General features: G+C 50.9%; 5 protein-coding genes and 1 long non-coding RNA gene across 6 annotated transcripts; 2 read left to right on the plus strand and 4 right to left on the minus strand.

The window, feature by feature from the left end:
• Positions 1 to 144: 144 nt before the first annotated feature.
• Positions 145 to 12054, plus strand: LOC112882795 (disease resistance protein RPP13-like). The gene is made up of 3 exons (XM_025947944.1): positions 145 to 676; positions 1308 to 1453; positions 9152 to 12054. The coding sequence occupies exons 1-3, from the start codon at positions 329 to 331 to the stop codon at positions 11595 to 11597; spliced, it is 2940 nt and encodes a 979-aa protein (XP_025803729.1). The 5' UTR covers positions 145 to 328; the 3' UTR covers positions 11598 to 12054.
• Positions 12055 to 12914: 860 nt separating this feature from the next.
• LOC112882205 (protein SCAI) lies at positions 12915 to 17230 on the minus strand. The gene is made up of 9 exons (XM_025947200.1): positions 16558 to 17230; positions 16248 to 16454; positions 15924 to 16139; positions 15176 to 15242; positions 14944 to 15090; positions 14756 to 14847; positions 14048 to 14233; positions 13829 to 13965; positions 12915 to 13566 (listed from the first exon to the last, which is right to left on the minus strand). The coding sequence occupies exons 1-9, from the start codon at positions 17086 to 17088 to the stop codon at positions 13260 to 13262; spliced, it is 1890 nt and encodes a 629-aa protein (XP_025802985.1). The 5' UTR covers positions 17089 to 17230; the 3' UTR covers positions 12915 to 13259.
• Positions 17231 to 18495: 1265 nt separating this feature from the next.
• Positions 18496 to 19481, minus strand: LOC112882210 (putative gamma-glutamylcyclotransferase At3g02910). Its single transcript, XM_025947206.1, has 2 exons — positions 19117 to 19481; positions 18496 to 19032 (listed from the first exon to the last, which is right to left on the minus strand). Exons 1-2 carry the CDS (start codon positions 19372 to 19374, stop codon positions 18769 to 18771), a joined length of 522 nt encoding a protein of 173 aa, XP_025802991.1. The 5' UTR covers positions 19375 to 19481; the 3' UTR covers positions 18496 to 18768.
• LOC112882211 lies at positions 19458 to 22030 on the plus strand. The gene is made up of 6 exons (XR_003226622.1): positions 19458 to 19590; positions 20143 to 20278; positions 20402 to 20642; positions 20731 to 20784; positions 21552 to 21744; positions 21913 to 22030. It is a non-coding gene; the product is annotated as an uncharacterized LOC112882211 (long non-coding RNA).
• LOC112882209 lies at positions 20283 to 21443 on the minus strand. The gene is made up of 2 exons (XM_025947205.1): positions 20659 to 21443; positions 20283 to 20549 (listed from the first exon to the last, which is right to left on the minus strand). Exons 1-2 carry the CDS (start codon positions 21364 to 21366, stop codon positions 20457 to 20459), a joined length of 801 nt encoding a protein of 266 aa, XP_025802990.1. The 5' UTR covers positions 21367 to 21443; the 3' UTR covers positions 20283 to 20456.
• On the minus strand, positions 21957 to 25582 carry LOC112882207 (rop guanine nucleotide exchange factor 1). The gene is made up of 5 exons (XM_025947201.1): positions 25256 to 25582; positions 25018 to 25134; positions 24375 to 24916; positions 22935 to 23285; positions 21957 to 22783 (listed from the first exon to the last, which is right to left on the minus strand). Exons 1-5 carry the CDS (start codon positions 25494 to 25496, stop codon positions 22361 to 22363), a joined length of 1674 nt encoding a protein of 557 aa, XP_025802986.1. The 5' UTR covers positions 25497 to 25582; the 3' UTR covers positions 21957 to 22360.
• Positions 25583 to 27108: the final 1526 nt, after the last annotated feature.

The following is a 27108-nucleotide window of genomic DNA, read 5'->3' on the forward strand; positions in this document are numbered from 1 at the left end:
AATTCAGCAATTCTGTTTCCAACGGTCTAATTTTCACTGTGGCTCTCTGCAAGTTTGTGGTGCTTGTGTAGCTGTGATGTGGAGTAGGGTGGTGGTCCTGTGTATTCGCATCTGGCCGCCGGCGCCGAAAGGGGCCATAATTGAATCGCGCCACGCCAGCTCTGTTCTGTCCTTCAGTTTGCCCGTCGGTCCCACTCGAGTCCAACGGCCACCGCGACGTAGGCAGGGTCCGTCCACCAACAAGCTTCATTGCGCTCGCGCCAGTGCGCACACGCAGACGGAGTGACAGTGTCAGACGGACAGGCGGGTGCCGGCCGGCCGCCCCGCCATGGCGGACGCGGGGGTGACGGGGGTGGTGGCGAAGCTGGGCGAGCTGGCGGCGGCGGAGGCGACGGCGCTGCTGCGCGTCGACGCCGAGATCCGGGCGCTGCGCCGGAAGCTGGCCTACCTGCAGGCGCTCGTCCGCGGGGCCGACCGCCAGCGCCGCGGCCGCGCCAGCGAGCTGCTCCTGCTCTGGCTGCGCGAGACCAGGGAGGTCGCCTTCGAGGTCGAGGACGCCGTCGACGAGTTCCACCTCCGCGTCGAGGCCTTCCACCTCCGCCGCCGCCGGGCCAGCTGGTGGGGCTGGGGCTGGCACCGCGACGCCGTCTGCCTCGTCCAGGGCCTCGTCACGCAGGTGAATTTCGCTAAGCCCTCGCTGGTCGTCATTTATCAATTATCAGCGCGGATGATGGTCCTCCCAGTCGCGGGTACAATAATTTTCATCTCGTATTTGTGCTTGTAGTTCGTCTCGTAGTCGTGGGTAGGCTGCATTCTTCTATAAATCCATCGGTGCAAAATAAAATGGAGCTATATGCTTCCGATTTTGTGTGGATACTGACGGGGTTGTTTCTTGCTGTCCATCGAATGTACTGATCACATTGCCCCTGCCGCCGCTTCATTCAGGACTTGGACTTGTGTTCTGAAATTTGACACTAACGTGTAGACTTTGATAACATGCCTTTCCTAATTTCTACGGTCAGACATATGTGCTTCTTGTGCATAGTTCCAGAGATTCTTGCTCGATAGCTCAGCTCTTCTTTGGGAATCAGTGCAGAATTAAACAACTTGTGATCGTGGGCAAACAAATATGTGATCTGCGAATGTCCCTTTTTGGTTGTTTGTTTGAGAACCAGGCATATGCTGGTTTGGTTTGGTTTAGCAAATCGTGAGTACAGTTCACTTTCCACAGATCTTAGTTTGGGACTTTAGGTGCCAATGGTTGCATGTCTCTATGCTGATGGTTTGCAAATTACTATGCTATGCAGATTTTTGTACGTCATGGGCTGTCAAATCAGGTATATAAGATCAATGAAAGGATCGATGAACTTAATCAGAACAAGGAAACATATCAAATTGAAAGTTCTCCTTCTGAAATTTGGAGTTCATCATCAGTCGAAGTCGATCCAGATTGGTACATCACTATCCAGTGTTCATTTTTTAATCTTTTTGTACTTTAATTTGACCTTTTTACTCTTTACCCTTCCTTCATGTCTTACCGGTACACAGTTCCTTCTCATTTTAAAGTGGTTACTCTTCCCATTTTACTTTTCCCTGTTCCTTTTTGTTCTGTGTGTTTGTGCACCTCACTGGTAAATGTAGATAAAGTTGCAAATGATCTTATGGTCCCATCTTTTACCAATGAGAAAATATCCTTTGCTCCTACTATCTACTAGTTCTAGTGTCCAAATGTTTGGTACTTCATTTCAACAAGTATAAATCATGACATCTGTTAGCATGGCTATATTAGGCAGGGTTCTTGCTAAGTTTGGCAAGCTTCTTTTGGGTTTAGGTAGGTGCGGCAGCACAGGCATGTTGCCTTGTGCGCCCCCTCCTCTTTTTGGTCAGCTGGTTATAATGGGCAAGGATCTTCCCTGATAGGATTGTTTCCTATTCCCGTGAACATCCTTGCCCATATGTACTCGAGCCTTCTGCTCCCATTATGCAATCTATTCCCAATTCATTGTCTATCATGGTATCAGAGATTTCTTCGCTTCCGCTCAACTAGCGCGCCAGCCCTTCGCCGTACAGCGCTCGCACGCCGGCCTCCCTACCGTGCAGCGCCATGACTGGCACTCCGCCTCTATCGCCCAAGGGCGCCACCACCGAGGACAAGGCGGCTGCTGCCGCTGCTGGCCTCGTCGACCCGTCTGCCTCGACCATCCTCACCGGTGTCCAGCAGGATGAAGTCACCGCCCGCCTGGCCAAGGAAAAGACCAGCGCCACCGCCTTGGAGCTCCAGCAGACCTACGTCGCGGCCCTTGCCCGGCTCGCCGAGGCAGAGGAGGAGGCCCGCGACGCCGCCTTGGTGCGCGCAGCTCGGGAGCGGGCGGCCGCCAAGGCTGCCGCCGCAGCCCTCGCTCCCCCGCACGATGATGGCGCCTCCTTCGCGCCCGCGCCTGTGGATCTCCATGGCGCCATGCTGCTGCAGGAGGCCGCCGCCCTCCTCAACCTCCATGCCCAGGCCGTCGCCGTCAACAACATCCGGAGCCTCGTCCCCATCGTCCTCGACGTCGACTCCAGTAACTTCAACCGTTGGCGTGATCAGTTTTTACTGACCCTCGGCAAGTTCTCCCTCCAGGACCATGTCCACCTCGACGCCCCGGTCCCCTCCCCGAATTGGGATCGGATGGATTGCGTCGTCAAGTCCTGGATCCTCGGCTCCCTCACCGACGACCTCGCTGAGATCGTCTCCTCCCAGGGCTGCACTGCTCGGGACACTTGGCTCGCCATTGAGTCCCAGTTCCTTGGGAACCGGGAGATACGCGCCATCCAGCTTGAAACGAGGTTCCGCAACTTCGTCCAGGGCGACCTCTCCATCGCCGAGTACTGCCGCCGCCTCAAGAAGATGGCCGACGACCTTGGCGCCCTCGGGGAAGTCATCACCGACCGCACCCTTGTCCTCAACGTGATCCGTGGCCTCAATGAGCGCTTCACCCACGTCGGCGCCCTGCTCCGTCGCGCTCGTCCCTTCCCCTCCTTCCTCGACGCCCGCGAGGACCTCACCCTGGAGGAGCTCACCCTGGCGAACCAGCAGCCTTCTCCAGCCGCCGCTTTTGCCGCCACCACCAAATTCTCGCCGCAGCCCCCGCAGCCCTCAGGCTCCAACTCCGTGGGGACCGGCCACGGGAACAGCTCCAAGAACAACAGCCGTTGCAGCAAACGTGGCGGCAGCAACGGCGGCGGAGGGCAACAGCAGCAGCAGCGCCCCAGCGGCGGGCAGCAGCAGCAGCAGGGCAGCGCACAGCAGCAGCAGTCCGGCGCGAAGGCAGCTGCGCCGCCGGCTGGTCCCTGGCCATCGGTTTACAACCCGTGGACAGGCACCATCCACATGTGGCCCGGCGCACGTCCTCCACTGGCGCCGATTCCCCAGCCTCGTCCTCCGCAGCAGGCCTTCGTCGCCCAGCAGCAGCCCCCTGCGGCATCTGCTCCTTCTGCACCGACTGAGGGGGCCGGCCAGTGGGCTCCGCCGGGGTTCTACCACCCCATGGCCGGCCTGCCCTCCTGGGACACCCAGTCGCTGGCTTCTGCATTCAGCACGGCGACACTGCAGCAGCCCCCGACCAACGAGTGGTACTTCGACTCAGGTGCTACTTCCCACATGACATCTTCTTCCAGCAGTCTTTCACACTTTTTTTCCCCGCGGTATCCTACTCCTTCATCCATTGTTGTCGGTAATGGTTCCCTGCTTCCCGTGGTTGGCACCGGCTCTACTGAATTACCTCACTCTTTATTCCTTAATAATATCCTTGTGTCTCCACAAATTATTAAGAATCTTATTTCAGTTCGCCAATTTACTATCGACAATAATTGCTCTGTTAAGTTTGACCCTGCTGGTTGTTCTGTGAAGGATCTGCAAACTCGGAACGTGATCGTCAGGTGCAATAGCTCTGGGGCCTTGTACCCCCTGCACCTTCCTCCAGCTCAGTCCTTGGTCGCCAAGGCCGCCTCCCCCTTGTGGCACCGCCGTCTCGGTCATCCTGGCCATGAAGCTCTATCTAAGCTCGCGTCTAGCGTCTCCATTCCCTTAGAGGATTGCTCAGATTTATGTCATGCTTGTCAGCTAGGGCGCCATGTTCGCTTGCCCTTTCATGCGTCTGTCTCTCGTGCGTCTCATAAGTTTGATCTTATACATTGTGATCTCTGGACATCCCCAGTCGTCAATATATCTGGTTATAAATATTACTTGGTCATTCTTGATGATTGCACACATTATTTGTGGACTTTTCCTCTTCGTCTTAAATCTGACACTTTTAGCATGCTCGCGAACTTCATTGCCTATGCCTCTACTCAGTTCGACACCTCTGTGAAGGCCGTCCAGTGCGACAACGGGCGTGAGTTTGATAACTCCAGCGCCCGTATCTTCCTTCTCAGCCAGGGCATCCACCTTCGCATGTCTTGTCCCTACACCTCGCCTCAGAATGGTAAAGCTGAACGCATCATTCGGTCAATCAATAATGTTGTTCGCTCCCTGCTGTTCCAGGCATCCATGCCCCCCTCGTATTGGGTCGAGGCGCTCTCCACCACAACAGGGCTGCTCAACATCTTGCCGACCAAGACCCTTGCTTTCTCTACGCCGCACCTTGCTTTGCATGGCACTCCACCGGTGTATGATCAACTACGGGTCTGCCCTGTGCATCTTCCTTGGCTATTCCGACCATCACAAAGGATACCGCTGCCTTGACCTCTCCTCCAATCGCATCATCATCTCGAGGCATGTCATCTTTGATGAAACTGCCTTTCCCTTTGCTGATCGCGATGGACCACGCTCTCCTGCGGCCTTCGAGTTTCTTGATACTCCTGACACTGTGTCTGATCCTATTGGACCACAACACAAGTTTTTGCCTGCAGGAATTCTCCCTGGCGACCATGGATCGTCGGCCGCCACCACAGGCACCACCGCTTGCACCCGAGGACCCTGTGGTGCCACCCCTTGTGTTGGTGCCTGCACTCTACGTCCCACCAGGACGGCGCGCGCCGCCCTCACCCGCGCCACGCACGGCCCCGTTGCCCTCCTCCCCCGCGCCACGCGCGGCATCGACGCCCCTTCCCGCGCCACGCGCGGCACCGTCGTCATCGCCTGTTGCGTCCCCGCACCCCGACTACATCTCGCCTGCGCTCCGCGCAGCGCCGATGTCCCCGAGCGCCGCCACGCGCGGCCCACCGCCGGGACCGCCGGGCTTCCCGCCTCTCCAGGCTCCGGCGCGCGTCATCACCAACGTCTACACGCACCGGGAACGCGTGGCCCCTATTCCGGCGCCACCCGCACCGTCTCCAGCGCCAGCGCTCCCGTCCCCACCTCCAGCGCCGCTTCCCAAGGGTGCTGTTGCTATCCAGCCAGTAACCAACCAGCACTCGATGGCGACGCGTGCTAAGCGTGGCTTTCGCGTTCCAGCTCACTTCCATGCTACGCCGCTCGCCCCAGTGCCCAAGACCTCGATGACCCGAGTTGGCGCACCGCCATGGAGGAAGAGCATGCTGCCCTTCTGCAGAACCACACTTGGGATCTCGTGCCTCGACCACCTCGTGCCAACGTGGTGACGGGCAAGTGGATCTTCAAGCACAAGTTCCATGCAGATGGGACACTGGAGCGGTACAAAGCGCGCTGGGTTCTTCGGGGTTTCACCCAACGCCCAGGTGTGGATTTCTCTGAGACGTTCAGTCCTGTGGTAAAGCCAGCTACGGTTCGCACAGTTCTCTCCCTGGCACTGTCTCGGCAGTGGCCCGTGCACCAGCTTGATGTGAAGAATGCCTTCCTGCATGGCACTCTGTCCGAGACAGTGTACTGCGTTCAGCCGTCCGGATTTGAAGACCCTGCACACCTAGACTCAGTGGCGGAGCCAGCAACAAATTTATGGTGTGGCGAGTGCATGACACAAACTAAAACGCAAGACACAAAATCAAAAGCACCATAGAGATTATAGATGTTACCTCTTATATGATGCATTAAAATTACTTGCGAGCAGTACAATCCACATAAACATATCAATAAATGATGAACCTGCAAATTTAAGACATAGTTAGTGATCAAAACTAATTTAACATGTATAGAAAAAAATTCATAACAAAACTAGAATATGCATACCAATTAAGATCTAAGACATTGCATTTTCTTGTCTTTCTTTTTTTGAAATGCCTTTTTAATTTGTTGAAGATCAAGACCTTTGAATATTTCTGTAGTTCTGTTAAAGCAGATCTGCAGATATATCAAGTTATCAACACTCAACAGCAATTTAACTTCTTGAAGGCTTGAAGCTTTGCAAAATTGCAACTCCAACAGCCCTGTTATTCCCAAATCCTAAAGACCCAATTACCCAAACGAGCAGGGGCGGGGGGGGGGGGGGGGGAGCAGGGCTGCAGCCTGCAGGAGTGCAGCTGTGCAGCCGTGCAGGGGCTGGGGGCTGGGGCGGCGCGCGGGCCGCGGGCCGCGGGGGGGAGCAGGGGTAGCACGCAGGGGGCAGCGGCGGCGGCGCGGAGGCCGGAGGGGGTGGGGGGGACCGGGGGAGAGAGGGGGCGGCGGCGGCGGCGCGGGGGGAGCAGGGCAGGGGCGCGGCGCAGGGAGCAGGGCGGCGGCGCTCGGGCCTCGGGGGAGCAGGGCGGCGTCGCAGGGGGAGCAGGGCAGGGGCGCGGCACGGGGAGCAGGGCGGCGGCGCGGCGCGGGGAGCAGGGCGGCGGCGCTCGGGCCTCGGGGGGAGCAGGGCGGCGTCGCGGGGGGGAGCAGGGCAGGGGCGCGGCGCGCGGCGGCGCTCAGGCCTCGGGGGGAGCAGGGCGGCGGCGCTCGGGCCTCGAGGGGAGCAGGATGGCGGCGCGGGGGGGAGCAGGGCAGGGGCCGAGGGGCGGGCGGGCGGCGGCGCGGGGGGGGGGGGGAGCAGAGCCGGAGCAGCGGGCGGCGGGAGCAGGCGCAGGGGCGGGCGGGCGGGCGGGCGGCCTAAAAAATTTGGTACCGATTCGTGATTCGTGCGTAGGTATGGCGGTTGCCATACCTTGCCACGTTAGTAGCTCCGCCACTGCCTAGACTTTGTTTGTCGATTGAACAAGTCTCTCTACGGGTTGAAGCAGGCTCCTCGCGCATGGTTCAGCCGGTTTGCCACATATTTGCTCTCCCTTGGTTTTGTTGAGGCCAAGTCAAACACGTCACTCTTTGTCTTCCAACGTGGATCCGACACTGCCTATTTGCTGCTCTATGTTGACGACATCGTCCTCACCGCTTCCTCACCTGCCCTCCTGCGCCGGATCATCTCGGCCCTGCAGCAGGAGTTCTCCATGGAGGATCTCGGTGTGCTGCATCACTTCTGGTATGCATGTTCAGCCCTCCGGCGCTGGTCTTCTTCTCTCTCAAAAGCAGTACATGGTGGAGCTTCTTGATCGCGCAGGGATGTCAGAGTGCAAGCCTTGCCTGACACCGGTTGACACCAATCCCAAGGTTGCAGCAGCAGATGGTGTGCCGGTGACTGATGCTTCGGATTTTCGAAGTCTTGCTGGTGCTCTACAGTGGCTGACATTCACCCGGCCTGATATTGCCTATGCTGTTCAGCAAGTTTGCCTTCACATGCATGATCCTCGGGAGCCACACCTTGCTGCGCTAAAGCGGATTCTTCGCTACATTCGCGGCACTCTTGATCTTGGCCTCCTGCTGCAACCATCTACAGCGACTGATCTTGTGGTCTACACTGATGCTGATTGGGCTGGTTGTCCGGATACGCGCAGGTCCACCTCGGGCTATGCTGTGTTCCTTGGTGACAACCTCATCTCCTGGTCCTCCAAGCGTCAGAACACCGTCTCGAGGTCAAGTGCTGAAGCTGAGTATCGCGCTGTGGCTAATGGAGTTGCAGAAGCTACATGGCTGCGCCAGCTCCTCTTGGAGCTCCACACCCCTCTTCGCCGCGCTACACTGGTGTATTGTGACAACATCAGTGCTGTCTACATGACCTCCAACCCCGTCCAGCATCAACGCACCAAGCACATCGAGATTGATCTACACTTCGTCGGAGAACGGGTTGCTGTTGGTGATCTTCATGTCCTGCATGTACCGACGACTTCACAGTATGCAGACATCTTCACCAAGGGCCTCCCAACCTCAGTCTTTACTGAATTCAGGACCAGTCTGAACGTGCGCAGTGGCTGACGATCTGACTGCGGGGGGGGGTGTTAGCATGGCTATATTAGGCAGGGTTCTTGCTAAGTTTGGCAAGCTCCTTTTAGGTTTAGGTAGGTGCGGTAGCACAGGCATGTTGCCTTGTGCGCCCCCTCCTCTTTTTGGTCAGCTGGTTATAATGGGCAAGGATCTTCCCTGATAGGATTGTTTCCTATTCCCGTGAACATCCTTGCCCATATGTACTCGAGCCTTCTGCTCCCATTATGCAATCTATTCCCAATTCATTGTCTATCAACATCAAGTTTAAGATCACCAAACTGTGAAAGTATATGCCCTGTCCTAGTTTGCTAATTAGGTTTGACCACTTCTAAAAATATTATATTGTGAACACATGTTGGTATCTTGGTAGATTTTGGTATCATTAGTTCATCCTATACTATCTCTAAAGCATTGGAACTTGGAATGTGATGGTCACTGTTGTGACTGGGAGTACTCTTTCAAGATGTGAGAAGGGTTGAAGAATTGGTTGTGTTTGCTCCTTTACCATATTAAGGAGCGGGAAAAGGACCAATCAGTGTTGTGTGTCTTAGATCACATGGAATGACAGAAAACAATTCCATCATTTACCTCATAATGTTTCAGCAAATTTATTGTGTTGATTCATGCTGAAGTGATGTATTCAATTAGATAATACATTATACAGTATGCGGTATTCCTCTGCCCTGAATAAGTTTAATATATTGCTACTGAAAAAAATAGATTGACAATATAATAATTAGTACATGTACTGATAAGGCCCCACAAAAAGGAAGACAAGTGAGGCCTAAAACCAAATTTCATATTGAGTTTTATGGAATTATGAACTTTTCAGTGTACCAAACCAAAGTGCCCTTTGGAAATACATAATGTGTTATACGCTTCTTTTATTCTAGCAACTATGCACGTTGCAAGCAAACTATATTGTTGTAAACTCATAACTTCAATACTGAAAGTAGTGCTGACTGAAACATGCTGCAGGTATGAGGATAAATATGTTATGGGCTCTAGACAAGATGAATTTGAGACCCTCAAGAACCGTATTATGAACAAAGATGGAAACATTTCTCACCGGGCTGTCATCTCAATTTTGGGGGAGCGTGGCATTGGAAAGACCACACTTGCAAAAAAGTTGTACAACGACCCAGATATCATGAAACACTTTGAGGTGCATGCATGGGTATGTCTTCCACCACATATCAGGTTCAGGGACTATGTAGAGATTATGTACATGCAAGTCAGCTCACAGATCCCAGAAGCTCCTGGTGATGATGAATTCACTGATAAGGAACTCAAGCTTTCGCAGAACCTTCACAACAGGACATACCTAGTTGTTCTTGATGGTTTGATTAGCATTAGCGACTGGAACTCGCTGGTCGACGTGCTGCCAGATACCAATGGCAGCCGGATCTTACTCACCACACATCTCAATATGAAGGAAATCAGTCACATTGATCCACAGATAGCTCCCATGGAGCTTCCTTATCTTGACATGAAACACGGAGAACAGCTGTTTTGTCAACGAGTTTTTGGTGCAAAAGAACCTCCACAAATTTATTGGAGCAAGGGTTACTATGAAAAAGTTCACAATATATCAACAGGTCTACCTCTGGCCATTGCGGTGCTTGCAGGAGTATTACGATCAAAGGTTATTCCCATGGAGTGGGACGATGTCTTTGAACAACTCGAGTCCAATGGCCAGCCAAAACCAGTTAGAAGCATATGGTCTTTGGCTTTTGACGACTTGCCACACTACCTTAAGTCATGTTTCCTCTACTTTGCATCCGTGTCAGAAAATGTTATTCTTTACCCAGATCGTCTAGTGCGTCTGTGGATCGCTGAGGGTTTTGTAGTGCCAAAGAAGGCAGAAAGTCTGGAGGATGTTGGGTTTGACTATCTAAAAGAGCTGGTCTCAAGAGGGTTAGTCCAGGTCATGGAGAAGGATGCTGGAGGATGCATCAAGCTGGTATCCATCCACAATCTGCTCCATGCCTTTATGGAATCTGAAGCACAGGACTCTAGTTTCCTTGAAATCCACCATCATGCTAATGTTGCAAATCCAAACGCAGTCCGGCGCCTTGCCATACAAAACTATGTGGATGCATATGTCTACATTCCTGATGCGTTCCCCAAGCTGCGCTCTCTTCTCTGCGATTTTGCAGAAGACCAACGCAGCAGCTCAAGCTTTGGAGAGCTGCAACCTCAGTCTTTATGGGGCAACCTTGCGGGGTTGTGCTCGAGAGCCTGTAGCATTTCAGAGAACGTTGGCTCAAACACATTACATGGACTCCACTTCTTGCAGGGCTCCAGATTCCTCCGAGTCATCGACCTGAATGGTCTTAAGATGCAAAAGCTACCAGATGAGATTGGAAGCATAATCCACTTGAGGTACCTTGGCATTAGGAACAGCAACTTGGAGGAGCTCCCCTCATCCATGTATAAGCTTGACAATCTCCAGACATTGGACGTAAGGAGAACAAATGTTGGAAGAACTGTAGATGAATTTTGGGAAATTGAAGCGCTACGGCATGTCCTTGCTGAGAAAATGCTTTTGCCTAATTGTTCAGTTCCCTTGAATAATTTGATGACACTGAGTGGTGTGGTGCCTTCTGATTTGTGGGATGAGAAGAAGTGCCCCTTGAACAATATGATCTATCTCCGATCACTGTCTTTGTCTGGCATTTCTGCACGCCATACTACCGCACTTTCAGCTGCTCTAAGAAAAATGGAATTTCTTGCATACCTAAATTTATCAGGTGAAGTCCTTCCATCTAACATGTTCACTACCACAAGCATGCGTCGTCTCCAGGTCCTCATCCTGTATGGTAAGCTTGAAGGAATAAATGATTTGCTGGGTGATCGCTATGTCCTACCAAACCTTACCATTCTCCATTTGAATAAATTAGAACTGTCACAGCAATTTGTGGATAAACTTGCTCTATTGCCATGCCTTGCTGAGATGGAGCTCTCAGTTGTTTCATTCAGTGAGACAACAATGTTCTTCCATGACGGGTTCCCGAGCCTCACAAAACTGAAGCTTAAGGAAGTGTCTACAATACAGGAGTTAGTGATAGGCAAAGGGGCAATGCCAATGCTTTCCATCTTAGCCATGTATGATTGTGATAGCTTAAATACCCTTAAAGTCTTGAATGGATCGGAACACCTCCAAGAAGTGGCAATCTACAAAATGCCAGGGATTATCGATAATATAAAGCTTGAGGACGAGAAGCTTTTCGACAAGATCAAACGCCTGACTACCCCCATGATGGTAACAGACCGGGGAGTTGTTCCTGGTCATTTTGTCAGAAGGGCAGGTATACCGCATGAACAACACATCACAGTGGCTTCTGAATCATGTTTCAGTAGCATGGAGGATGCTGGTCCTGGTGCAGCTAAAGCAGCAGACGACATTCAAGTAATAGTGTAATACAGTCCTGGTGCATGGATTAAGTCATTCTCGGAGTAGCATGTTTACATATAAATGCAGTAGAAGCATGCCGGCCACAAGTTATGTACAGAATTAAGAGGTACAACTACAACCTGCAACAATTCGAGCACCAACTACTCAGGCTTTACAAGGTTCTCCATTCGCCCAGACTTTAAAGAGCAAGAGCAAGTGTTTGTGAATTCACCTGTTTCAAAATTCATCTTGTTTTCATTGCTTACCCGTTACGATCTACATGTATGTTCTTGTGTTGTACCTGTCCAAGCACATTTTTACCCTTATTTTTTGAACAGTGAGAATGCAACAATGTATTCTTTTCTGTCAGTACTTATGTTTTCAACAGTCCAATTTAGTGGTGCTAGTAGCACTTGTGTAGCTGTCGGTTGAAAATAATGATGCTTTTGAGTATTTTACCATGCAGTGAAGTATAGTTGTCCATTTTGTGCTTGTAGCTGTTAAGCGGGGGCTTTTATTCATGGCTCTGCGATTTGCGGTGAATGCATCGCAGAAGAAATCCCCCCACCCCCCCATGTTGCCCCCGGCCGGCTGCGGCGCCGCTCCGGCGCTAATCACCTCCGACCCGAGCTCCCCCGCCCTAGTCCGGGCCACCAGTTGTCCCTGACCTCCAGCGCTCGGCGGCGTCCCCACCACGCTGCCGCGCCGCGCTCGTAACCCACCTCCGCCATCAGACTTCCCTACCCCCACCTCCCTCTTCTAAGATCGCCGGTGATCACCGGACCCCGGCAACCCCCTACCCCAAACTCTGGCCACCGCTACCCTCAACGGGGAAGATGAACAGTAGCCGCAGTGCCCTTCTATGACAGCTTGCATCCCACCCCCGCGCGCGAGGAATAGATTTTCCCTGTTAAGCCGTCAATAATTCTGCGAGATGAAGTGCACATTAACAAAATCCAAAAGAATCAGTTGGTTTGCACTAATCTAGTTTGTAGTCTAGAAAGTGTCTTCACTGTCAGCTTCTTTACATCCCTCGGGACGGGAGGTCGGCAAACATCTAAGGCGCCAGAACACCAGCTACAGGTAATTGGCAAAAAAAAAGTGTAGTATCTAGAGGTCTTTTTTCATCCATCATGCTTAATTGAAACATCTGCTCAGTTACCCATGCTGGATGCCTGGATGGAGTCCGGACATGGTGCACGCCGATGGCGATGACCGTGTCCGTTTGCCGGGACCAGGGGATTCGCGCAGAGCGCCTGTCCGAACCTGAGGCTCCAGCTTCCAGGGAGGCGCCTCCCAAACCGATGCTGGGCAAGCAGTCAAGCACAGCTTTGGCTTAATGGCTTGTGTTCCCATGTGCATACAGGCACAATATTATATATGAAATGTCTTGTATACCTGTGCAACAATTGACTTTTTCAGCAATGCAAACCTCCAATCTTCTCAAGCCCCTCCACGTTTCCAAACTCGGTAAGACATAACACAATCTTCCAGTGACTAAAAAATACAGTAAAAAGAAAAAACAGTCCTGCTGCTTGATGTGTAATACCAAGCATGAAGGGGCACCCGGTAGTTACAAAATGGATCCGCTTCTGCAGATGACTGGAACATAAAACAAGCCGAAGAGGTGCACGCCCGACACAGCAACAATTAGCTACAGATCAACTAGTGCCGATGCCAAATCGTCCATCAAAACGATGTTGCCGAGTGTGAAATGTCTGAATCTCTGGCCGTCTCAGGCACATCTTTGTTGGCACTGCCATATGAGCTGGTGACACCGGCCTCCTCAGTGTCGGCATCAGGCCATGTGGTAATCTCAGCAAATGCGAACTGGCTAGCAGCGCCAAAGTATGATGCGAGCCTCATCATGCAGCTTTGGGAGAGCATGCTCTCTGCATCAACTGACTCGGGCAGAGGAGGCATGCAGGTCGGGAGGAATTCTGCCTTGCCGCTTGTTGGTTTGAACAGGGAAAGGGTTGCTCGGCAGAAGATAAACCTGCACAAACAATCGAATTGAGCTTTCAGTCAAGAAGATACAATCAGCAGATTATTGGCAGATCAGCTTAACATTCCTGCAGAAGAATGTAAACTAAGTAATAACTTAACGAGGAAACCGCCTACAAGAGAGCACAGTATAGTGATTTTCATATAGCAAAGGCAGCCCAAAATCAACCATCCACAGTTCCAGACAAAAAGCACCTCAGTTTTGGTGTATTGAGAATGACTAGCGACTAGCAACAAAGATTTGACAAGCTCACCTCAAAAGCAGCCGTCTCAGGAGTGGATCGCCTAAAACTTCAACCCAAACAGGATGAAGTGAAGATGATGCAACTAAAGTGGTGGCCCATTCATTTAGGGACAATGATAATAACTCCTCAGCTTTGTTATATGCATCCTACAAAATTCCATGTCAAGCCTTTTAAAGACACCCTATCGACTGAAGCAATTTGTTAACATTATTAAAAATAAATAAGTACCCTGTTGATGTCTGTCCCACTATTGCCGATCAGAAGGCAAAAGGCTTGCAATGGAGCTGTGAGGAACATACTAAACTGACTACCAGTGTGACGAGTAGAATCGCCACTGAATCCCGCAGCAGAAGATCGGGAACTTGGTGAAAGTAACATGGCAGCTGTCTCCCCCCTTTCAATGCCATGAATAGACTGCGATTATAAAGGACAATTATGATTAACAGGACATGGCAGACATCCAGAGTATAGAAGAGAAGGCAGTATCCGAATATTTAGTAAGAAATGGAATGAACAGTTAAATAAGAACAACATTACACAAAGCTTAGGGTTCCATAATAAAATAAGAGCACAGAAGCCAATGCCCTGTCAAGATGGAAATAAAAACCACAGATCATATTTGGACAACTAACCAGTTACATGTTTTGAGATAGAAGAACAGCATTGACAAAAAAAATCAAATCTGAATAAAACATCAAAATTTTGCACATAATCTGGTTTATTTGTATGTGACATGAGCACTTGTGTTTTACCACAAAAAAATTACACTATTTCGTACAGTACCACTGGATATCCAGTTGTATAGTACCAAGCAGCTTGAGTTAGGCTACTGTCAATGCATAGTCCATTCAGAAAAGAACAAAAAATCTCCAGCCCTTACTGGCGAGACAGCGGTTGCTCGGGACTAGGGAGGGGAAAAAGAGTAAACAAACCTGCCTTGAATGCATAGCTGATGCAACTGTCAATCACCAAAAATAGGGGTTTTCTTGTAAATGGGATTAGATCACCGGGGTATATGCAATTTGAACCTAGATGTTTCATACATGTCAAACAATATACTTCTTATTAAAAAGGATATAAATCGAAGTCAGAAAAGGCCAATTTGAATAAAATAAAAAAATTACCCTCAGTTTCCCGGCAGCCTAACCATAGGCAAGGTTCTTTGTCTTCCTTTGAACTGGTATGACTAGTACTGGATATATCAAACTTACTAAAGTTGCTCATAATCTTTTCACCAGTATCAGGACAACATCCAGAAGTTCCCGTCTCACCTGAAAGATATTTGAATGTTAACTGAAATGCCCATACAGCGTACATTACTGACAACATTTAAGAAAACAGCCCTGTAGCACTAACCTGCAAGTGAAAGATATATTAACATGATACCATTCGACGGAAGCTCCTCGCATTTTGTGGCCAGGACCTGGATTTAAACATAAACATTTCAGAAAAATAAGTTCACTATTTTATATGATTAAATTATCAACAATAACGGCTGCATACAACTCTTTTTCCTAAATTTTGATTGCATAGGCAACGCTGAATCAGTCCAGCTAAAAGCCTGAACACAGATCAACTTAAGTTTGATGTTCAAGCTTCTGTGTTGTAGCGCGCTCTCCAAACGTTTGCAACTACTCATGCCATGAACCAAAGGGTGCACAAAAGGTGCACCAGCAAAGTGGAGGAATACCGTGCACAAAAAATCACAAGAAACTGGAGTAATTAAGCAGCGCTCATCGCAATCATGCTTCCTCATCTGATAATTAAGATCAGTTAACTAGCCCATTCCAATTTTTAATCCTCAAACTAGCCAATCCCATATTATTACAAGCAAAACAGATTAGCTGTTACACAGGTTACACTGAATCTTGAATGCATGAGTAAGTACTCCGATAGATTTCTGTCAGGACCAACCCATTGCATATACCAGAAAGCTTCCAAATATGATGATGAGCATAGTAATTTTCTTTTATTCAGATCACAATGGACTGATGAGCGTACTGCTGGATAGCGGATACAGAGTGTTTACAATGGTGGACAAATAACATCAAGTATTGCAGGAGGCAGTAGCAATTGAGAAAGAAAAACTGAAAGATGAACTAACCGTTAGGAAATGAGTCACCGAAGGGCGATTGAGAATCGTCTTAAGTGGATTTGGAGGCAGTGCGGCATCTTTCAGATCCTTCAGGAGATTGGGTTGATTTTGTCCACTTTCATCGTGGGCACTGTAACCATTGTTTAGCGCAAATGAACCACATGGTTCCCATTCGAGGCATTGAAGCATTCTGAATACATCTATGGAGAGGTCTGTAAATTTGACCTGGATGAACCATAGTGACCGTGTCTCTTCAGTACTTTATTTCAAAAAAAAAAGACCAATGAAGCATAAGCATAATGGATGTGTGTGAGGAAGATGGGTAAGCATTACCTCGTTGGGGTAGTAGCTGCATAGTATGGCATCACTTAAGACAAGGCCTCGCTTCTTGACAGTAGGCGGCACCATAGGAAGCTTGTCCGGAGGCAGATCAAATGCGTAGCTGTACCTGAGTGGCCTCAAGTTCATAAATGGCGAGTCAGCTCGCAGAAACCTAAAGATCTCTTGCACGACATGCTTCCACTCCTTGTATTCGGCTTCCTGCACAGCGCAGCATGAGTTGCAAGAGTCCGAGTTGAATTAAATCGATCACTAAATTCAGTAGATGAATTGCATTCGAGTGTGGAATTGTACTAGCACGCACTTGGAATGACTTTTTGGAGTCTTCGAGGAGCGCACGGATGTCTGCGGCAAGGCGAGGGACGGTGTGGGCGCGCCTGGCGAGGAGGAGAGCGACAAGGAGGAACCTGGCGAGGAAGCGGAAGTGCTTGGCCGGGGTGAGGTGGTGGTCGGCGTCGACGAAGTATGCGCGGTCGAGGACGGCGTGGTAGAAGACGAACGCCTCGGAGAGGAGCGCGGTGTCGGCGGTCCGCTGGTACTGGGCGTAGTAGAGGTGGGCGATGCGGGCGGCGATCTCGCCGACCTGCCAGCGGCGGAGGCCGGCGTCGAGGAGGCGGTGGCGGTGCTCCTGCTGCATCCGCCAGAGCTGGGTGTAGGCGCGGAAGGCCTTGGCGAACGCGTCGGGCTCCTGGCGGCCGAGGAGGGGGAGGTCGCGCACCCGGGCGAAGCGGCGGTCCGCCTTGTCCAGCAGCGACCAGAATTGCTCGGGAGACCACCCGCCGCCGCCAGAGCCGCCCTGGGCGCCTTGGCCTTGCTGCTGGGGCGACGCCGCCATGGCGATCCCCTTCCTTCCTTCCTCCCTTGTCTCGCCGTCGTCTTGGGAGAGTCGTCGCAACACGGGGGATTTCTCCTGTCCTGTCCCATCCAGGTACTGCTGTAGTAGTACACGTAGTACATTCGAGCCCAGCCCAAAGACAGGGAGATGGGCTGTACCGGCCCAATAGGCTAACACATTTCCTTTCTACTACGATAATTCTATCCGCCGCATTCGGCACATTTGTGCTCTGCACGTAAAACAAAGAGAGAAATTTGCAATGATACCACTGAGTCAAAACTCAATTTGCTCTTTTAGCAAAGGGTATCTCGATGATAGATGGCAGGTGGAACCAGGAGCTACCTGACATCGCGTGCTAAAATAGCTAATTGGCTTTTGATCCCGTGGTATGTTTGCAAAATCCTCCAAGAAAAGTATTCAGCTTTTCAGTATATTTACACAGCAAATTCTGCAAGTTGCTAAGCTGAGATTTACTTAAGCTTCAGCATCAAGCGAAACTCCTGGATTTCATTCGTCCAAATTCTGAAAATAAGTTTTCGTCCTCACTTTCTTTCAGCGAGCATCAACTCCATTCCAGGACTCCTGGTTGTAGCCCTGCACAGTACATCACAGAGCTTCATTCGGAGTCAAGTTGCCCCCTAAACTTTTCTTTGCTCAGCGACTTCCCAGACTGCTAGCCCAGTCCAACCAAACTGTGTGCTGACCAACAAGGGAACAGATTTCGCTTTGCTGAAAACAGAGAGCAGCAATGCTCCGAAATCCGAACCCATCTAGCTAGAGGACCGCAGCGATTTGAATTCTTAAGCTCATTGTAAAACCTATAGTTGTACTTGCCTCTCTAAAATCTGCTAACGAGAACAGCCCTGACTGTCTGCTCGGTGCCTCTCCAAAATCTGCTAACGAGAACAGCCCTGACTGTGCTGCTCTGTGCCTCTCCAGCTCTGCAGTCCAACTTCTCTTACTAGCAATTCAGCTGTGAGTTGTCCAAATTCTCATTTATCTGGGTTTCGCAGAATATTTCTTCTTTCAGATTTCTGAACATTTTTCTCAATGGAACATGGCCATCACTAAAAAGAAAAAAGATGCATGTGCAAGTCCCTCCCCACTTCTAGTTGTGGACGCGATTCACCAGTTTCTCAACTAACACAATGATCATAATGTTCTTCAATTTGTGGTTCCCATATCATAGTCAGCATTTCATTTGAGAATGCAAATGCAAGGATGTATTTTGCATTAAGAAGTGCATGGATTAGCACCTGTCAAGGACTCACTAACAGCTAAAAGATCGTCAACAGGTTTTCTTGTATAGGATCAACGACTGAGTCAATAAGTCAGTGCAAATCCTGATACCAAGTATATATTTGGATAAAAGCACTAAAGAATTAAGGATATTAAAACTGTGTTGCATTAGAAAATTTTAATACTAGTTGACATTCCAATATTGTATACTATCTATACTGAATAAGACAAACTGACTCTGTTTGCAAAGGTTAATTGATTTGTCCAAAAGCCTGGGCTAGTCATTCTGAATACAACAATTGTATTGCATAGCACAAAAGTATTGTCTGCAAATTTGCATCATGAATATATTTTAGAGATTCGTCACATACTCCACCTGGCAAGAGCTGCAACGAAAGCACTAGGAAACAACAGGTGACAGATCCATCCATGAACACCAAGTCAACTGTCGGGGGCAGTGGCGAGGAACCTATGGATGGCCTCCATGAGCCCAGCGGCGCCGGTAGCGCGCTCATTAATTGGGACGTAACTGGCGGCATGCTCCGCGGTGTACTCCCCGATCTCGGCCGCCTCGCCGCCGCAGCGCCGCCAGAGTGCCTCCGCGTAGCTCGGGTGCGCGAAGTACGCCTCCGCCTCCACCACCTCGCCCGATCCATCAGCCACGACGGTGATCGGGCGGCGCTCGTAGGCGCCTATGTGGGTGCCCTGCGACGAAGCGGAGACTGAAACGGGGGGAACCAAACCGGCGGAGCAGGGAGGGCGGATCTAAGGAGGAGGCGAGGCGCTTGCCTCGAAGGCGTCCAGCTCGGCGAGGGCGGCGGGGGACGGGGCGTAGAGCTCGCCGGAGACGACGCGGCCGGAGGAGGAGGAGGAAGGGGTGGGGAGGAGGAAAGGGACCGAGTAGGGGCCGATGACGAGGGAGGCGGGGGCGGCTGTGGAGGCGGCTCCGACGAAGGGGCAAGCGCAGGCGACGAGGAGGGGGTGGTTGGGGAACCCGCGCTTCAGGGTGCCGTACACGAACACCCTCGTCGGCGTCGCCTCCGCCATCGTCGTTTCCGTCGGCAGCGGCTGGTCCGAGAGGAGGGCGCCGGGCACTGGCAGTGTTAAGCATCCGCAACAAGAAAAAAACGACAGGACTGGATGACGGTGTAAATAGGAGGCTGAGAGGTGGGCCCCACTGCTGACAGGTGGTTCCCACGTACGTATGACAGTGTGAAAGTGACGCCGCTCTAGGCCTGCAATATTAAGGGCATGTTTGAGAAGGTAAACTCTATTTGGCATAGCTTATTTTGGTTCCAGATTTATTTAAGATACTATAATATATAATATAAAGTTATTTTATAAATTCATGCTAAAATGAACTAGAAGTCAGATGAAGCCAGCTTTTCTTGCTTTAGCGGCTTTGATTTCACCGGTAATGCTATTTTGGTAAAAGCTATGCCAAACGGAATCTAAATTTGGGTGAGCACCTATTATCACTCATACTCCATACTAAAATTTTTGAGTCTTAACTAAAATTTAGCCCACCCCATTAGCACTATTATTTTGAGGAGCTAATACTAAAGTTTAGCACTTTTGGACATTAGCATTTGAATCCAAACATCCTATAAATCCAAAGTAAGATGCGGATCTATTAAAAAAACAAAATGTGGATCCATCCTCTCTCAAGAAAACATGAGGTGAGACGATCTAACCTAACAATGTACAAATGACTTCCTGGTCCTTGATTGATTTTTCTTTTGCAGGTACTGGTCCTTGATTGATTTTATGGGTTTAAAGCCAATTGACATCTTTTTTTTGCATCCTTTTCGTCAGGCGAAGCTAGGTTGAAGTCATTTTTTTTCATCGATGTATATGGTCAAAAACTATATGCACATATGCTGTGCATCCACGCGAATAGTTGGTGCGTGTGAGCATGTTCAGTCATGTCAGCATTCATGCATCGGCCCTGGTAATTTTTGCCGCATTATCTCTGGACATCTTTTCTTTCAAATAATAGTCCTGTATACATATCAATGGAGTTGTAGATCGTTGTTGCATCGGCTCTGATCTTGTTCGCATGACTTATGTACAGATTGAACCGACGGCTATATACGATGTACTACGACACCCCATTCGAGCACACACCATTAACCATCAATCCTGTCGATGGAGACGCCGCCGCTGAAGACATCAGTCAGCGCCGTCGACGACTGCAGCGACGACTTGAGGAGCATCACCGCCTGCGCATCGATCAAAAAGTTCAGAACTTGTCGTCAGAGACATGCCTGCGCATGCGACTTTGAACAGTGGAATGGACGCGCAACGTAGCAGTGGTATATGAGCGATCACCTCTTTTGTGCCGAGCTCAACGGTCATCTCCTCCAACGCGGAGCAGTCCTTGACGCTGAACTTCTTGAGCAGCATGATGGCGGAGATGGTGGACATGGGCGCGACGGTGAGGTCGTCCATCACCAGGTACGTCACCACCTCCTTCACGTACCCGCCGGCCTCCCGCGCCTGCGCCGGCGCCGGCCGGCCGTGCGCGTCCCCGGGCGCCCACCGCATCTCCACGGTCATCGGCTGCCGGCACGCGGGGCACGGCGTCCCCGACACGTCCGTCACGTTCGTCGGGTTCGCGCGGCACGGGGTCACGTACGCGGAGCACCGGAAGTACCGCGGCGGCGGGGGAGGCGGCGGCGGCGGCGGGAGCGCGTCCTCGCCGAGCAGCAGCGTGACCGCGGCGGAGGGGAGCGCGGGGCTGAGGAGCGCGTCGCGGTCCGGAGGCGCGGAGGCGAAGAACGCGTCGTCCAGGTCGCGCGCCCCCGCGTAGAGCGAGCCCAGGGACCCCGGCGCGCGCTCGCCGTGCTTGGCGAGCGCGCGAGCCGCGAGGCCCGCGGGCACGCGCAGCAGGCCGATCAGGAAGTCCACCGCGTCCTTGCGGGCCTCCGCGTACAGCACGCGCCGCGACCGCTTGTCCACCAGCAGCTTCAGCTGCGGACCGCCAGCGGCCGGCGCCAGCGCCGGCGTCGCGTCTTTCGCCGCCGTCGCGGACGCCATTGCCGGCCGGTCTGCTGGATCTCTGTAGAGCTGCGGAGCTTTCCTTGTGCCCTATACGTGGTTGCTGTCAAATTTTGTTTACCGAGATAGAAGCACCGAGTACGTGGCTGGAAGGAAGCTGCAAGACCGGTGCAACTACTTATACTGTGCAACGTCTGATCGTCCGGTTGCGACTTCCCGTGCAGGGAGAAGAAAGATGCTGCTCCGGGTAAGGTGATTGGAGACGAAGGGAAGGCGGCTTGGTATATTTGCGGTTGAAGCATGCTGTGCTCTTCACCCGATGAACCGGCAACGTTGCCGTAAGAATCTGGAACAAGGCGTCCTTTTCTTCATCCATGCAGAAGCTGGAGAATCAAGTTTCAGCACCCAAAAAAAAAGGTGCGGATATCTCATATCTGACAATTTGCAAAGTGGATTTGACTGCTCGCATTGAACAAATGGTGTTTATTTTATCTTTTGCAAATAGATCAGATCTGAATACTAGCATAGCGGCAGTGAAGTAACATGTGCTACGTCAGACAAGTAATATTCGGTTCCGTTCAGCAGATGTGACCGGTCACTTCTAACACAATAAGCACTGACGAGGACCAGATCAAATTCATTAGAGGCATATACAATCACTAGCAGGCACCACAGTATCAGGCATCAGAATACAAGATCAGCATACATTCCACTGCGACTGAAGGTAATTGTTGAACATCTTCAGCGACAAAAAAGCAGCAGCAGCAGGAGCAGGAATTCAGTCACTTGCCGCTGCCTTGCAATATAAACATAAACAAGCGCACAGAACTAACCCAGAAAAACTAACTGCCGGAAGTACAAGTTGTTCTGTTCAGATCAGATGCCATCCATCCATTGTAAGTAGAGAAATACACGATCATTGGCTTGCTACAAAAGCACAAAAAATGACTCATGCTGCTTCTGTACAGGGAAAATCTAGCTACCAACCATAACAGCATCTGTTGATGCCTGGCGACCTTCCTTCCCGCCCCCTTCAGTCCCTCTCAGGAGCATCGCCTGCGTCTTTCCTAGCGCTCAGGTTTCCGGCGTATGTCCATACTTTCTCTAGATCACCAGAAAATAGCTTTTCAACTTTGATTTCCTGTTTTCCTAGACTGTTTTTGTTTAAAGGGGGATGCACCCTTCCAGGACTGCCTGTAACTGGGGTGGAGGAGCAGAAAGTGGGCGTCGCAAATGGAGAGGCATAAGGTGTATTCTGGATTGAGAATGGACTTGGTGAGATTCTCTTCTGAACTGGTACGCCTACACCGCGATTAAAGATAGAAACAGACTCAGCAGCGGCAGATTTCTTTGTTGCATCGTCAACATAAATCACATCGTCAATTCTTGCAATTATGTTAAATGCCAAGCTCTCCAGAACCCTCGAGTAACTTTCAAGTATGGACTGGCCAACGTCCTGGAAATTGCATCCAAAAAACATGGTGGATATTTCATTTAATGGATTTGAAGAAAAATAAATAAAGATTACTTGTAGCAACACAAGTACTTGCATGCTTCTGATCTGGCCATAATCAGTGGATAATTAGTTGTATTCGAATAAGCATTACCTTGTTATACTGGATCTTGTTCATGTCGAGGGAAGTTTGTGGCAGACCAGGGTATCTCAATCTTAAACTCTGCAATAGACCATCAGCTCTTTCAGACAAAACGTGGCTCTTTTCCTTATCTGCAACAAGACCCTTTACTTTTCCACCCCAAGATTTCTTTGATTTCGCTTGAGGCGTCAACTTCTTTTGTCCTTTCAATCTCCATACATGGATGGCAGCTTCAATTCTGTTAGCTACCTCAAGTGTGTGGTGCTCAGATGACAGGTCCAAGCAGTCTAGGAGGCATTCTGGTGAGAATTGCTCGGCTGTTATGTATCGGTAAATTATCTCACCCAAGCAAGATTTACCACTCTGCAGAAAAGATAAGATGTTAGGAAGGCTGGAACAAATGGAAATACCCAGTTCACCATTACTGGAAACAAAGGCTATTTTGGGCAAAAGAAAAATATGCATTATCTCTAGACAAAAAGCAGAGTAGAGATGTCAGCAGTGACTTGAAGAAGGGTCATTTTCAGAAAGTTCATTGATAGTCTAAAACACACATTCCTATTAAATTACACAGATGCATTATAAAGATTCTTATACCTTCAAAATACTACGAGTTACTACAAGAAGTGACTGGAGCAGTTACATGATCGAGCAAGAAGATGCAGCATTGACATTAGTTTGCATGACAGATACACCCAGCATAAACAAAGGGGGAAAGAAATGCTTTAATATCTGCAGTGACATCAATCTTAAACTCATTTATAGTTGAGGTCTTCAGCTGCTAAGCCCAGAGTTTGTTCATATGATTTTCTGCAGTTCTACATGACTTGACTTCAATCACTTGCCAGTCATATTTTGTTTATGAAATGCTCATTAAACATATTGCTGAAAATGCAATATGCACTGGACCAAATTGATCTAAAAAAGCGCAGAGAACTCCTAACATATGATAATCCATCATAGGACCCAAGAATTTGCTTTTTCCATACTAGACACATTCAAGCCTTCAACAGAAGCATCGATAACCCTGAAGGTCATGACATGTTTAGATCTAAGAGGGAATATAGTTATGGTTGCTTCAGCTCTTCCATATCGAATTCCACAGGCATGAATTGACTCTTCATAACAATAATTATGGGAGGTACTGCGGTCTTGCATTGGAACAAATTGGGTTAGAACCTTGAAGCCTAGAGAGACCAAAACTTTCCCACAAAGTTGCAAAGACTGATGCCTAGCACTTCCACTCGACATACTGTACTAAATCACAATAACTGAGCTCTGCATTTAAGCAAGTATGGTAGGAAGTGAGTGGTCCCTTTCACAGGGGTTTTCTGCATTGGTCTTTTTTTTTTCAACCAGCTATTGAAGTGCACAGTAGCAAGCACACTACATGAATAGCAAGATATATAGCTAGTAGCACTACCAGTAAATCTCTAGTTGTAAGTGTTTTACCTTTGGTAATGTCTCCAGGTAGACTTCTGGGATCTCCATCTCGGCGAGCACATCGCTGTTAATCGCCATGGCCGCCTTCAGTATCTGGTTTGCACAATCCCTGCTCTGCTGCAGCTTCCTCCTCGCATCCTCGGACAGCCCCTTGGGCGGCACCCGTGGGCACGGCAACCACCACTTCTCCTCCTGCCGCACCGACGGCCGACCACAAGAAGACGACGAGGACGACGGGAACGGCCCCCCGCTGTCCTCGACCACAATCCCCCTGTCGACGTACCAGAAATCTGTCTCCTTGAAGCCGTCAATCATGGCGAGGAGCATGGCGTCGAGCTTCTTGAGCGCGGGGAGGTTCATGTAGAGGTCGCTGCGCGGGCGCGGCACCATGACCTCGAACTGGCCGCCGCCCTCGGGGAGCTCCTGGATGGAGGGTGTGAGCTCGACGATGGAGTCCGCGACGGAGAGCAGCCACTCCATCTCCCGCGTCCACATGGCCTTCCTCGCCGCCGCGAGCGGCTCCAGCCTCCACAGCTCGCCGAAGACAGTGGCTGGGCACGCATCGGGGGAAGACACCCAGGAAACCATTAGAAATCGAGGGAATGCGGGTCAAGGGCTAGCGCCGCAGGCGGCCGGCCGGCCGGGAGCGTACCGGAGAGGTTGGTGATGGCGTTGGAGATGGCGAGCGCGGTGCAGACGCCCTTGCCGCTGCCGGACATGTCCTCGCCGAGCAGGAGCTTCGCGAAGCGCTCCTTCATCATGTCGATCTCTGGGCCACGGAAACGGGAGGCAGGCAAGAACAGGAACAGGAACTTGCTGTGAGAGGAAAGAACATGCAAAGAGAGGAGATTTTTGGAGTGAGATCTACGCAAACGGGGGCGGGGGCTCACCTGAGAGGTCGGAGGCTGGCTTGGAGAGGTAGAAGGCGGCGGCGGACGCCGGGGTGGGCAGCGACGAGGAGGAGGAGGCGAGGCGGGAGACGGTGGCGGACGCGGAGGAGGAGGAGGCGAAGCGGCGGGTGGTGGGCGCGGAGCCGTCGCTGGAGGTCTCGGACTCGCTGACGTCGGCGCTGGGGCTGTAGCTGCCGCAGCAGCGCTCCGAGGCGGCCTCGTCCTCCGACGCGCTCGCCATTGCGGCGGGGGCGGGGGTGGCGGCTCGGCTAGGCGCGGCGGCGGGGACGGAATCGCATCTGGGTGGTGGGATGGGATGGGGAAAGCGACGGGAGCACAGCGGGCTCGTCTGCAGGAGAAGGATGCGAGCTCACTGCCTGCGACCCCGCTGCTTCCTCTATTTGTTTATTCTTTCCGAGCTCCCTAACCGTTTTTTTAATCCCGTTTGAATGGTGGATTAGCGGCGGCGTCAATGATGCCTGTGTTCCTGCTTAAGCGCTGCCGCATGTACTGGCGCAACTGTTCATGCGTCGTGAGCGCCTTCCGCTGCAAGTTGCGACGTCATCTGTTTAGCTTTTTGTACAGGGGCCTGCTCGCTTCTGCACAGCCGTGAGCGTGAACCGAGCAGCTGCTGAGGTGTTTGGTGTTTGGTGCTCAAGAATTGGGTCGAGCTTGGTTGCTTCACAGTTGGAAATCGAGGAGATGTTGCTGCACGTTGTACTGCTGAATTGAATCGGTTTCTCACCCGACAGCATTCTGCAACGAACAAGCAAGCACTCGGCCGCTTTTGATCCGGCATTTGTAAAGGAACATCGTGAACTGCGGTGGATAAAATCTACACCTGCCTTTTCAAAGTAAAATCTGTACACCTGATTGACGACCAGTAACGAGAACAGATCCTCCCCCCAAAAAAAAAATAACGAGAACAAATCGAGCAAGCGTAACCATGTTGGAAACTGGAAACGGAGGAGCCACAGACTCCAGGAGCAGATGGCGTCTGGTTTGGTGCGCGGTGGCTTGGCGCAAACCGGGAAAAAGGGCGGGCGGGCACACGGGTTTCAGAAGCTGACGAGGGGGGACCAGCAGCAGGTGGGCACGCGCGTCAGGCCGCGCGGGGGCGGTTGGGGTCCGTCGCGCGTGCAGTTACAACAGGGGGCGGGGGAGTTGACAGGTGGGGCCGCGGGCCCGCGTGTCGGCTTCATTCATTGCTGCCCGCGGGGGGAAGCTTGACCGGCTTTGACCCGGAGGGAGTGGAGGAGGAGGAGCACTGGAGCAGTCCCTCGTTCGCCGGTTGGTTGGTTGGTTTGGGTTGATTTGGTTGAGGCTTGGAACCGGAGCTGATTGGGTCCGGTTCCGCGATTAATCGATGGGCGTACTTTCTTAAGCTACAAAGTACTAGTAAGAGCCGGCGTCAATTTCCATGTTTGTCGGACTCTCCGTCTCTGAACGCTTGCTGAATTAAGGCGGTGCATGTGCTGGTAAACGAGGGAGGCAAGGTCTCGGTGCCAAGTCAGCTAGCTTACAGAAGCAAAATACAATATGTTGTCTAGGTGGAAGAGAGAGAAAGAGAAGAGCGATCTCTTCTCGTAATAAAAAGATAGTCTTATATATGTATTTTAAAAATACGTGAGCCTGATAGGTAGATCCGTCTATATCTATCTTGAGTTATATGCTAAGAGTTAGATCATTAAAGAAATTATCTTTTATGATATTTCTTAATCGCTAAAACCAGCAGTTGGCTCAACTTTTGGAGGAGGTTCAAGTACAGGGTATTACTGCTACTCTAAAAGCTACGGTGGTGGTGTTACTGGTAGGCCCAGCGATACGGAAGCAAGAAATGTTACGTACGTATA

Source organism: Panicum hallii, chromosome 2 (assembly GCF_002211085.1).
Source record: "Panicum hallii strain FIL2 chromosome 2, PHallii_v3.1, whole genome shotgun sequence".
NCBI lineage: Eukaryota > Viridiplantae > Streptophyta > Magnoliopsida > Poales > Poaceae > Panicum > Panicum hallii.